At 29.7% G+C, this 13,891-nt stretch overlaps 2 protein-coding genes across 2 annotated transcripts; one reads left to right on the top strand and one right to left on the bottom strand.

Moving 5' to 3' along the window:
- LOC105172048 (glycine-rich protein 23-like) lies at window positions 4,542-4,952 on the top strand. The gene has a single exon (XM_011093388.1). The coding sequence runs from the start codon at window positions 4,542-4,544 to the stop codon at window positions 4,950-4,952; it is 411 nt and encodes a 136-aa protein (XP_011091690.1).
- LOC110012695 (basic proline-rich protein-like) lies at window positions 11,061-13,479 on the bottom strand. The gene is made up of 2 exons (XM_020697235.1): window positions 13,420-13,479; window positions 11,061-11,491 (listed from the first exon to the last, which is right to left on the bottom strand). The coding sequence occupies exons 1-2, from the start codon at window positions 13,477-13,479 to the stop codon at window positions 11,144-11,146; spliced, it is 408 nt and encodes a 135-aa protein (XP_020552894.1). The 3' UTR covers window positions 11,061-11,143.

Below are 13,891 nucleotides of genomic sequence, written 5' to 3'. Positions count from 1 at the left end.
CAAATCTTTTCTATCCAAATTACCATGTGTAAATTTAGATATATACGGATAGTTTGATTATAAAAAATTTGTTTGACCTTCATTAGATGAGTGATAAGTCAGGAGGTATATGTAGAATTTTATTCAAATTTTTTCTAATATCGATAAATTTGGTGAACTTTTACTAACAAAATAATTCATTTATTGTACGAAAATAAACGTCATAAGTATTTTATATAACTTTTTTTTTAAATTATAAGAATTCACGTATAATTACGCCAAATTTGGGGAAAGGCAGTTTAAGGATCCCTTCTTCTACTTCGTACTAAAGCAATACAAAACTGAAGAATTTAACTCTAGCAATTAGATTTCAGTATGTCAGTCAGATTATATGTTTTTATAATCTGAAAAAAAAAATTGGAGAGAATATATTTTTTTGTAATAAAAAAAATCTATTTTTAGATATTTAGAGCTGCTGTAAATGATAATTAATGTTTAAAATTTAAACCTTGGATAGAAAGAAACCTACAAAATAATTGTTTTATCAAAATCATTTTCGATCGAACCCAATCAATCGCATAATAAGTGTCATATATTTTTTCATACGATCAATCAATCTCTTTTAACAGTACATCAATTACATAACAAATATATTATATTTATCATATATATATTGATTTAAGTCTGAGAAAATCCAATCCGAGCTCAAATGCAAAATCAGTTTAAACTCTATGAGCCCGTTCACTTCGAGAATTGTATTAAGTGAATGATAGGATTATCCTTTACTAAATAAACGATAAAAAAGTCCTATATAATTAATCAAATGTTTACTTATATGTATTATCGAAACAGGATAAATTCTATCAAGTATTTACTTTGATGTATCCACATGCTTTAGGTAGAAAAATTATCTTTAAGCCATTGTTAACGAAACTTAATAGACAATAAAATATTATTATTATTATTATTGTTGTTGTTGTTCTATTATTATTATTTATTATTATTGATTAATCAAATTTCGAGGGTACAATGATCAATCTTGGGACTAATTTTATTACACTTCCCAAGGTGGTAATACTTATTTAGGTATAACAATAATTAGTATAGAGTTTTGGTTTTATACCGGGCTCCCATACAATAAAGTAAACTGTGTATTTTAATTTATATTAATTTTTTTTATACAGACTTATACATCAATGTAAACGAGACCTCTAAGGAGTGAATGTGTGTCACTTTCTACTGTGTAATTAGTGGTTGATGGATCAAATCTTGTGTACAAATAAAGAACACAAATTCAAAATGAAGTTAATGTTGAAGGGAGATTGTTTGGTCATTTATAGCAGGACTAATAAATGTGATCACGTTAAAGGCTTTATGTGAGACGCTGATAAACACTAATCAGAGAAAATGACTATCGACGTTATCATTTTCAATTCTGTACGAATATATTTTTATAATTGGAAAAATTATAATTTTAGTTCTGTAATTTGCGAGGAGTGGATTGGTCCTCTATAAATTAATTTTCGTAATTTAATCATGTCACCATGTAATTTTGGCAATTTTAGTTTTTATATTTTTCGGGCCAATTTAGCTGGAATTTTGAATGTGACTTGCACATGACTCATTTAAATTATAATTAGTCATGTAAATTAAATCGTACAAGAACAAAATTGTCGCTCTCCTAAGTTACAAGATTGAAAATGCTAACGATCCCTAAGTTACAGAACTAAATTTATTATTTAACTGGTTCATGTACAAGTCACATGCATTTTTCGGTCAAATTGGCTGAAAAAGAATTAAAATTGCTTTAATGTTATAGGATTACATTGCGAAAATTGATTAGTGCAGGACCAAAAATGTCATCCCATAAGTTATAGGACTAAAATAACATTTATTTCTTTTGGCAATTTAATTCTGTAATGATTTGAATTTGAAATAATTAATTTCAGTTTCGTATCCAAAGTATACCCCGTTTTTAGTTTTAGTATCCTAGGTTTCCAAGTCATCAAACTTGTCACCCAAAATTTTTAATTTTCGTCCATCTGTATACCTTCTGTTAGGTTGACTGTTAAAATAAATGGTTAATCCAATTTTGAGTGAAAATTAGGCGGGATCTTATCTATATAAGGTCATGTTTGGTTGCCATTTTATTCAACATACAAAAAAAATCTATTTTGATCTCGAATTTATAATTGAGGACAATAACGTAAAAAAATATATTTATGTAACCCAATTTCTATAAAAAAAAATACTAATTCAAATCGTTATGAAAATACCAATTCAAACATCTCCTCCCAATTGAAATTATTATGGAAATAAAAATGCATGCTAAATGTGGAGTAATATAGAGATAATAGCTTAGTAATATTTCAAAAAACTAACAGAGTCTTATTTTCAATCACCACTTGAATTTTTTGTGAAAAAATAAACAGAAAAAAAAATCAAATAAGTCACTCAAAGGGTGTCAATTATACTTTTTAGTCTAATAAAATTATTTATCCATACTTTGGTATATTATACCGTAGTTTGTGCATAGAATAAGAAATACATTTCAATTATTGTTTTTGGCTGAGAGAATTTTGTTTATAAATATATTAAAACTTTTTATTTCACTAGTCACAAAAAAATAAAAAAAAATATTTGTTGAAATAATTAAAAGAAAAGTATGAAAAACTATAGTATAAACCCTTGATAAATAGAGTATTACAACATTTGCATTGTGGCCAAGCAAAAAGAAGAAATAATGTGTTTTTTTTTTCAGTAAAATTGGTATTTTTTATATGGATTAAATATATATTTTTTTTAATTATTGTCCTCAATTATGAAATTAAAATCGAAATGAATCAAAATAAAAGAAATTTTGTGTGTTGAATAATGTGGAAGCCAAATAGCCTTTACATAGAAAGATTCCTGCTTAAATTTCACTCCAAAATTGGATTGACCGTTTGTTTTAACGGTCAACTTAATGGAAGGTACTCAGGCGAACGAAAATTAAAAATGGGTACTTAAATTGAAAACAGATATATTTTGGGTATGAAAAGTGAAATTTTCCTGAAAAACAGGACTCTTTTGCAATCTTACAAAGATAAAGAATAAAAAATTCAAAATTACAAGAACAAAAATATATTTAAGTCTATATGTATTTACTATTAGTTATTTTATATATAATAATATAAACATATATTATTTATATAGAATAAAAATATAAATTCGAAATAGTTTAATGTGGATCTTAAAAAAGGAATTTGTGATCCAAGGATTGCTGCTATTTATCATTTATTTATTCTATATTTTTTTAAAATCTAATATTTAAATTTAAAAATCTTAAAATTTGGACCCTTGATTCTTAAAATTTAAAATTTGATAGATGTAAATAATTGATCGCATCCAATGATTACGATTCGTCTAATACAATCAAACGGTTATGAGAAATAAGAGGCATATAGTGAATGTGCAATATTTCAGAAAACACGAGAGAATATTTAGTCTATTTACTTATCACAAGATATTTTTTGCTTTTTTGCAAAAATACGAAGGATTTTTTGCATTTTATCCCATTTTAAATATCATTACATGAATATTTTAATCAGCCTCTTGACAAGTAATTTTCAAGTGATTAAAAAAAAAAATTAGATGAGAATACTAAAATTGACACTATTTAATGGGAAAAATATTATTTTAGTCAGCTAAGTATGCCTAATTTTAATTTTAGTTCAATAACTATATCCATTTTTATTTAGATCCAGTAACTTACGAAATTGCTTACTTTTAGTCTTCTGGTTGGTTTTCGTACAATTTTAACCCTATGAGTGCATATGGACTAAAACTGCCTTTCAAAAGTTGCATAGGGGTAAAATTGTTCGAAAATCTGCCAGAGGACTAAAAGTAACTAATTTCGTAAGTTACTGGGCCTAAACAAAAATGGACGTAGTTATTGGATTCAAATTAAAATTAGGCATACTTAGCGGACTAAAATAGTACTTTTTCCCTATTTAATTATATGTTAAGCGACAAGTATTTTTATTTTATCATTGTAATAATTTTCATAATTTTAATGTGATAATATTTAAGTAAATGTTTGTCCTTAGAAATAAATTAATGATAAAAAAAATTATGACTAAATTTGTCATTATAAATAAATTAGTGACACATGTATAATGATAATGTAGTGACAAAGACAATAAAAATATCGTTATAGTTATGTTGTCGCTATAAATATGTATTACTAATTATCTATAGAGACACTTTACTTAATATAAAATTTTTATCACTAATAATTAGATAGTGATAAAATTTAAAAAATTATTTAAAATATATCTTTAATGACAATTTTAAATTTTTTATCCTATTATACTTTGATGTGAAATTTCGATGCGAAGAACTTGTGAAAAATCAAGAAATTAATAGTGGTGCTAATGTGAGTATTTGAGGAAGTGGGGGACAATTGAAAACAATAAATTCACCATGTGCAGGTTCTGTGTCATTACTCTTATCACTATAAATACTTCATATGTGATCGTGTTATTCTTGCATGCATATTTAGGGTTTATTTTGTAATGATAATGGGTTCAATTCCTCGTTCTCTTCTTGGTTTGGTTTTGGTAGTTTTGCTTGTTGATTGTTTCGTTGTTGCTGATGTTAAGGTGGTTGGGAACGATGAGAAGTTCTTGCATAAGCCTTTTTTTGGAAAAGGTGTCGAGAGAGGTCTGGGGCATGGAATTTATGGAAAAGAATTTGGTGGAGGAGATGGTTTTGGCGAGGGTGGCGGTGGTGATGGTCTAGGAGGTCTTGGTGGTTCCAGACGTGGAGGCTTAGATGGAGGTGATGGTGGTGCTGGTGTCGGGATAGGCATTGGAGGCAGGGTAGGAGTAGGTGTTGGCATTGGTGGTAGTGGTGGTGGTGCTGGAGGTGGTGGCGGTATCGGCTTCGGTGGCAGTACGGGTGCCGGGGGCGGCGATGGTGGTGGCAACTAATTAGTGCTCTTTGCCATGGTGCACACAAGTGGTAAAGGCTTGGGCTAATTCAAAATGTGGCTTCCACTTTTGAAAGAGCATGTAATGGTATAAATTACAATAATGCATGAGAATGGATTAGTTGCTCAATATTAAGGTACGATGTAGTAAGTCCATTTCTCATGACAAACAATTGTGCACTACTTATAAGTGTGACATTACACCTCTCTATTACTCTTCTTTTCCGACATAATTGGTTGAGAGTAATTTGAAATTCTCCGTTTCAAACTTCACTTATATATTCACGTCCTAATTTTTCTTGTAGTTGATGAAACTCTTAATTTAGCTGTACGTACCCAATGAAATGTTGGGCAAAGATGATCGACAATGAAGGCCACTTTCCAAAATTAGCTGAATATTTATATATTGAAAAAATATAATTTATCCGTCTTTGATATATGAAATAAATAAAAAATTCTATTTTAAAATAATAGTAAATTACACTATATATTTTGAAAAATAAAACAAATTACTCCCAAATACAGACAGTTATTTGCTATTTTGTTTTCACAGAATTTTTTTTGTTTATTTTACATATCACAGGGATTAAATTACATTTAACCATGTGATAATGACCCGCCTTTTTATATCATTGAAGGGGATTCGATTTTAGTAGAGAGAAGAGAAATTATTAGTATTTCATAAAGTTTCTTTACTTTCACTACAAGAAATATTGTTGTTAACTATGGATAATTATCATGGTCAAAAGTAAAAAATCGTGGTATAATTAATTAACCACGACTGTGCATATTAGTCATTAATTATTTTTGTAATGACGCCAAAATATTTGCCATAGTTAAAAATTATGGCAAATATTTTTGACATGGGTAAAACCATAACGAAATCTGATTAATTTTGATCAAAATTTAAGATATAATTGTTGTAACGATCATTGTTAGATATTGATATTCGACATGAATAATCAATTTATTTAAATTAATAATAATTTATTACCTCTTACTTTGAATGGTTCTTGAGAGAGAGAGAGAGAGAGAGAATAATGGCGGGGAACATGAGCTGTGGTGAAAGAGTATATTTGATAATTTTAAATTTTGGTACGAAAATTAATATAATAATGTATTTCTATATTTGTCCTTCACAAATTATTAATTTCACTTTCTTTAAAGGAACTTGAAAATTGATTATACAAATGCCAGGGATAAATTTGTAAAATGCATAAATTTGTAGACACAAAAAGGGGGTACCTTTTATAATTACTATAGATTATGGAAAGAATATATTATTAGTATATAAAATTAATGATTGAAAATACTTTATATGTACGTAAATATATTAAAAAAAATAATTAAAATGATAATGATAGTAAAATATTTTTAGTGACAATACATATATGTATATATAAACATATTATCACTTTCCATTATTTTAAATATTAAAAATAAACCAAAACTTTTAGTATAGTTGTATGCAAATGACTATCATAATAGAAGTAATTTTTTTTTTTATGCAAGAAGTAATTTTTTTTTAAAATATTAGAATATAATGAGATTGAATTATCATATAAATTTCATGTAAGAGACATTAATGTAATACACGATCAAGATGCATAATGGATCAGACTAAGTTAGTCCGGCTTAGGATCGGATCGATCCAATAAAAATATTGATTGATTAGGTCCAAATTCAATTGAAATTGCACTAGTCCAAGTAGGCTTGTTCAACTCGATTACTTGAACCGAATCAAACGACTTTTCAATTAACTAAAAATTTGATACGCCAAAAAATTGTATCGAAATCGAATCGAACTAGCCAATGACGTTCAATTGTAGCCGAACTTTTTCAGTTTGATTCAGTTGAAAATCGATTTTTTTAAGAAGAAAAATACCATTTTTATAATTTGCTCGATTAATTTAAGAATTTTTATGTTTTAAGTTTAAGAGTAAATAGAAATTAAGTTATAATATAATATATATACAAAATAAAAATATTTTTTTATATATGTTAATATATTTTATAAAATTACAATATATATGTATAATATATTTTTCTAACTTGGATTATTTGGTCCGTTTGGTTAACCAAACTAGAAAACCGTAACCGATCGGATGTACCAAATTGTCTTTTAAAAAAAACTGAATATTTAGTTTGATATTCGGTACAATGAAAACTTCGATTTAATCGATTTTCAGCCGATTTATCCAAATTTTGAATACCCGTAGATCCTAGACCGATCCCAAGTATATATTAATACCTTGAACTAGCCCAACGCATTGGCCGTGGTCCTCGGCCAGGTCTACTAAGTCATTTTTTTTAAAAAATTCATGAGGTGTAAATTTTATTTTATTCTTTTAAGTTGACTATTTTAATAAAAAAAATTACACTTTTAAAACTGTAAAAAGTTTTATATTTATTGTTCTACTTATAAATTTTTAGTGTATTAATTCATTAATACTCTTTATTTATTTTTTTAAAATTTGCCCTTTTTGAATTTATTATAATTCAGATTTATCATTGTAAACTTGTTAGTAAAATATTATTTAAGTTTAATAGTCATAACTATTTTTTTTAGTCATAATTTTGATGTAATTTAATTTATTATTTATGTATTTAATATGACAATAATAAGTTTTACTATATGTTCAAGAGACCACCTCAAATTAATTAAAAAAAAGGGGGTACATTTAGGTTTGGTTCGGGTTTCCGGGTCGGTCCATGATTTGGACTTATATTTAAAAATAAACTCAATTCAAACATATTAAAATTCACAAGCTCGCTTTAGGATCAATTATGACAATGGTGAGCCAAACATTTTCAGATTAATTCGTGCCGATCCGACTCACTTCACTTTGAATATACACACACATATGTACGTAACATATGGGTGTAGTACCAAAATGTATACGTGCATATATTCCTATGCGTAAATAATTTAGAAAAGCCTAGATTCAAGTATAATAGAATAAGAAAATGGTTATGGTGTTGGAAGTAAATTAGACTGCAAAAAATTGAATTATTCTACATATTATAATTATTATAATTTAAAATTTATGATAAATTAATATTTTCTACTATGATTAAATAAAATTAGTAAAAAAGTTTAAATTTTGACTATAATTAATTCATATTTTTTATGATTTTAAATATGAAAAAAAATATTTAGTATGATTTTTATAACTGATGCATTCAAAAAACACACGGGTTTAATGGATATGAACTATTGTCCGAAGCAACTGCAAATCCTGAGTGGGGGACCTGCAAAAAAAACATTAGCACTCCGACGCGCAAGTTAGTATTGAATTTGAGATGGAATAAAGTCAAAAAGTAAATAAATATAAATTGAGTATGTTGAATAAAGTCGGTGAAAAGTGTAAGATTACTTGATAATGTGCTTAGAAAATTTTTAGAAAGTGAGAGAAATGGTTTAGAGAATAAGAGAGGTGTGAGAGACGTAAGGGAGACGTCTAGAGAGTGAGAAAAGTATTATGAAGGTGCCTAGGAGAGTGGGGGTGCAAGGAGTTCCAGCCGTCAGGGATGTCCTCCTTGTTAGGGTTGATGTGGTTCTAAGGTAGATGCTGACCTCTGAACTAATGAGGTGCCATGTGAGAGAGTGGGTTGCCACGTATGTGGGCCTTTCAAGCTGAATGTTTTGGACTTTGATCATGGTCCGACTAGGGGGATTTCTTAGGCTTCCTCCCTTCCTTTTGGGCTTCTTGGGCTGTCTAGGGCTTCCTTTGCCAATGTTTTTTTTAGAGGACACTTACCAAGGCCGCCTACCAGGTCTCCTCCTTATAATGTTATGGGCATCTCGTTTCTTTCTTTTTTTAGGGCCGATTAGGTATCTTTGGGCCAGCTTATTTTTATACATATCAATAACTACACCTAATATTCTGGCCTTGCCTAAAAAACAATGGCTAATATTATTAACCATAATTAATTAGCATTCACAATATTTTTTATTTTTAACCAAGAAGTCATATTTTTTCTGGTGTTAATTGAATTGCATATTATTTTTTTTAAAAAAAAAATGAAGAGTACACAACTTTAAAGAAAAAGAAAATTAGAAAAAAGAATGAGGGAAGATAATACTATTTTTTTTTTTTTTCATTTACTCTGCAAAGTTTTTCTGTTGGTACATTATAAAGAGGTTTAAATGCATTTTTTGGTCTCACAATTTAAATTATTTTATGTTTTTGTCCTTCTTACATTAGAGTTCACCTTCTGTGCCAAAAAAATACATGTATATTTTATGTGATCTTTTAAAAATTGGGAGTACTATTCCTAATGAGTCATTTTGTCATCATTCTTGTTCTTTAACTTTTTAGGGTAACATTTGGTCTATATATTTTAAATTTGCGCTATTTCAGTCAATTTTATTTATTTATTTTTTTTTGCAAGAGTTCAGACTTCTCAAGAGTGAGGGTGAACTCCGGTAAAAAAAAATTACAAAAATCGTAAAAATTAAAAAAATACAAGACCAGAATGTTATTCTAAAAAATTAAACAAAAAAAATACCAAATTACCTCAATTATAGGATCAAAAATATATTTCATCATTATAAAGTACCTTGCAACAACAAAAATTTGTTAATTTAATACCTTCTTAATGTCACAATTTTGATTCAATAAATAATAATAAGTCCAAATTGTCCTTCCTTCCCAGTTCCTGCCATAGAAAGCCCCCACCAGTACATAACAACAGTTAAAACGTGGACAAAAAGAACCTACGAAACATATGAATTTTGTTTTGTCTGATCCAAATCAAATTTGATCAAACTCAATCAAATATACATTAACGTGATTAATATTTTTTTTTATAAATTATACATCAATTACAAGATAAATATATTATACTTGTCGTGTAATTAATTCAGTTTCAACTGGAACCAATGATCCGTCCTAGAACTTGCAAGGAGTTAAATGCGTCGCTTTCGACTCAGTCATTGTACTACCTGCGCTGAGATGCAAGTGGGTCGATCGATCACATCTTCTGCGCAAATGAACAACAGAAATTCAAAACGAAGTTAATTTGAAGGGACAATGTTTGGTTGATGCATTTATGAAATTGCAGGACCAATAAATGTGATCACGTTACGGATCTTACCACTAAACCTCTACTTTATGCATGCATGAGACGCGGATAAACACTGATGATCAAGTTGACTCCATCTTATACACTTGTGGATAGGAGCTTAGGACTCCTATCACGAGATATTATCCACTTTAATATTACCTAACTGTGACTATAAAGATCATTAAATTTTATATGTATTCTGCTATATATTAGCATTTTATTTTGAATATCAATACATGAATGTTTGTATCAGATTCTGTTAAAATATTAAATATTGAATAATTTTCGTTTATAATAGTTTAAATTTTTAAATAAAGAGTAGTTGTTTAATATGGTATCAGAGTCTGTTAAAATAAGAGATATTGGATCTAAACCTCTTCGCCATCTATTTATAAAAGAAGATTTCACGTGCGGAGTTTTGCAAGTGAGGGAGCGTGTTAAAATGTTTAATCTGATTAATAGTTCTCCTCTCTATCAATTTAAATTTTTAGATAAGATGATTGTTTGACAGTCTCGTAAGTAATATTTGAGTGTGTAGTATAAACTCGAGAAAGGTTGTGAAATCGCAAAGCGAAGAACTTGAGAAAAATCAGGAAATAAAGGTGCTAATTGTGAGTACTTGAGGAAGTAGGGGACAGTTGAAGACAATAAATTCACTTCAATCATAGACAAAATTCATTTACTTCAACATAAGGGCACGGTTGAGTTTTAGTGGACCTAGCTAGCTACCATGTGGTTCTGAGTTGTTACTCTTTTCACTATAAATACCTCATATGTGATTGTATTATTCTTGCATGCATATGTAGGGTTTCTAATTTTTGTAATGATAATGGGTTCAATTCCTCGCTCTCTTATCGGTTTGGTTTTGGTGGTTTTGCTTGTTGATTGTGTGGTTTTTGCTGATGTTAAGGGAGTTGGGAATGAAGAGAAGTTCTTGCACAAGCCTTTCTTACGTAAACCTTTTCGGGGAAAAGGTGTTGGGGGAGGTTTAGGACGTGGAATTTATAGGAAAGGGTTTAAGCATAGGTTTGGAGGAGGAGGTGGACTTGGTGGTGGAGGTGGTCTTGGAGGGGGTGGTGGACTTGGTGGCGGAGGTGGTCTTGGCGGGGGTGGTGGATTAGGTCATGGCGGAGGATTAGGAGGTGGTGCTGGCGGTGGGCTAGGTGGAGGTGGCGGTCTAGGAGGTGGTGGTGGCCTTGGTGGTGGAGGTGGTTTGGGAGGGGGAGCAGGTGGAGGTGGCGGACTTGGTGGAGGAGCCGGTGGAGGGTTAGGTGGTGGTGCTGGGGGAGGCTTTGGAGGTGGTGCAGGTGGTGGACTAGGAGGAGGTGCTGGTGGTGGTGGTGGCTTTGGGGGAGGAGCAGGTGGTGGTTTGGGTGGTGGTGCTGGAGGAGGTTTTGGAGGAGGTGGAGGTCTTGGGGGTGGTGGTGGACTAGGAGGTGGAGGCGGAGGCGGATTTGGTGGAGGTGGAGGTCATGGTGGTGGTGCCGGTGGTGGTTTTGGTGGTGGTGGTGGAATTGGAGGTGGGGGTGGCCATTAGTTGGTACTCTTTGTCATGTGCCCAACTAATGTTGTCAAAATGTTGGTAAATGAGAAATTATTGTGATTTAAGTTCACATTCTTTGTCATCTATTATAAAGGCTTGGCCTACTTCAAAATGTGGCTTCCACTTTTGAAGGAGCATGTAATAGATATTACAATCATGCGTGATATTGGCTTACTTGCTTAAAATTAAGGTACGTACGATGTAGTCCATTTCTCATGTGAAGCTTGTATACTATTTATTATGTAACATTTTGCCCTGCAGTAAAAGTAATTTTCTTACCTCCATTACACTACACAATTAATATTCTTTTCCAACTAATTAGTTGAGAATTTGAACTTCTCTTCTTCAAATGGTTCCATCTACAAACTTGAAAAAAAAATACAAAATTCTGCAAAATTGTAAGACCATATATGAGAACCGACGCTTGCCCACTGTCGGAAGAACAAAAAAGTTGGCGACCCTGATTATAGTAATCCAGCATCGTTGCTGTCGTGTGGATATGGAAATAGGACATAATTTCATGTCCTAAAACACAAACATATGTAAATGAACCTGTGTTAAATAATACCACCAAAATGTTGTACAGCCACATGTCCATGTACATCACCATCAGGTACGTGCCCGTGCCCAAACAAAATTAATTAATAGACATTAATTTCGACACCCTACTTTGAGTTCAGGTATATGGAAATGAGTGTTATAATAAACTTTATTTTTTAAAATTTAAAATATCATACGATCTGAATAGATTATTTTATAATTTTCATATGTAGAGAAATTATTAATTAGAGTATACGTACACATGTAACATATGTGCGTACTACCAAGTAACAAAAACATTTACATGTGTGTATTTGCATGCGTAAAAAAATACTAAAAAAATATAGAAAGGAACAATATTTGTCATAATATCAGTTCGGTGTAATTGCACGTAAGTTTCTTGTGGTTTAAAAAATTAAATTTACTTATTCTGAAGTTTGCTTCCGTCTAATAAATAGGTCAATTCGTTAGTCAAAATTTACTGAATTTCTTAATATTAATTAAATAACTAAACAAAAATTAATATATACCCTCGATTGACTTACTGCAGGTCAAATAATTTTTTTCTGGCTAAACTACCCTTGTGACGGTGAAAATATACCTTCGCACATGCGTGAACGTGTGAAGATGTATAAAGGTAGTTTGGTCTTAAAAAGTAATTAATCTGCAATAAATCAGTAATAAGTCAATTGAGGATAAATAATAGATTTTTATTCGATTTTTTGTTAATTTCAGCAAATTTAGTAAATTCTGACTAACGAGTGAATTTATTTATTAGATGAAAACAAATCTCAAGAGTATTAGGTGTAATTTTTTAAACTGCAAGGAATATACGTAGAATAACACCAAACGAAAAGTGTAATTATCCTTATTAAACATGCATATTTTTTTCGTATAAATGTATTCAAAAATAATAAAATAAAATAAAAATCAATTAATATTGTCGTGAATGTCCTAAAGTAATAATCAGTTCAATTAACATCGGAATTAACAAAAGCTAATTAAAGTACTCATGACAGCATATTTTATTAAATACAAACACACACATATATATATATATACATGCCTAGATAGCTATGATATTATTTAATATAATTTTCACATAAAAAGCATCAATTATATATATATAACACTGATGCACTGTAAATATAATATTCAAATCATATCAAATCAAAGTTTGCTTTATTTATCTTTTTCCCAGGATGGCTGAAGGCAGTTGGAGTTGGAGTCGGGGCCACCTCTTTTACCCGACAAATGCAACAATCCAATAAAAATCAGTGTGCATGGAGACAACTCTTCACTATTGACCTCTCACCTTTCGCATCTCTGCATCACTGCCATCACTCATTCTTGAAATAGCCAATTCATCATGCATTTTACATCAATTTCACCATTTTTTTAATTTATTTCAAATTCATTATTCATTATATTAAACGTAGTATGAATCATATTTCATCTATATATAATAATTAACATAAAATTATTATCTGTGAAAACACTTGTTTTTGTGAGGTTTTTTTTCAAAATTGACGTATGTAAAAGTTGGGTTTATTTACTTGTATTTTTAGTTCTATAATTATAATTATTTGATATTTTTTAGTTTGATAATTTGTTAAGGTTACGAAATAATCGTTCACCTTTTTAGTTTTTTAATTTTAAGATGAAATTGATTGGAAAGTGACAACATAATACCGTTCAATTTCAAATTTTTTGACTAATTTTGTCCTGAATCTCAAAATTAGAAAAGGTAAAAAAATTATTACGGGACTAATATGTCAAATAACTAT

This window comes from Sesamum indicum, linkage group LG10, assembly GCF_000512975.1.
Source record: "Sesamum indicum cultivar Zhongzhi No. 13 linkage group LG10, S_indicum_v1.0, whole genome shotgun sequence".
NCBI lineage: Eukaryota > Viridiplantae > Streptophyta > Magnoliopsida > Lamiales > Pedaliaceae > Sesamum > Sesamum indicum.
The sequence above is the reverse complement of the archived record's forward strand: the minus strand, read 5'-3'. Positions and strand labels throughout refer to the sequence as shown.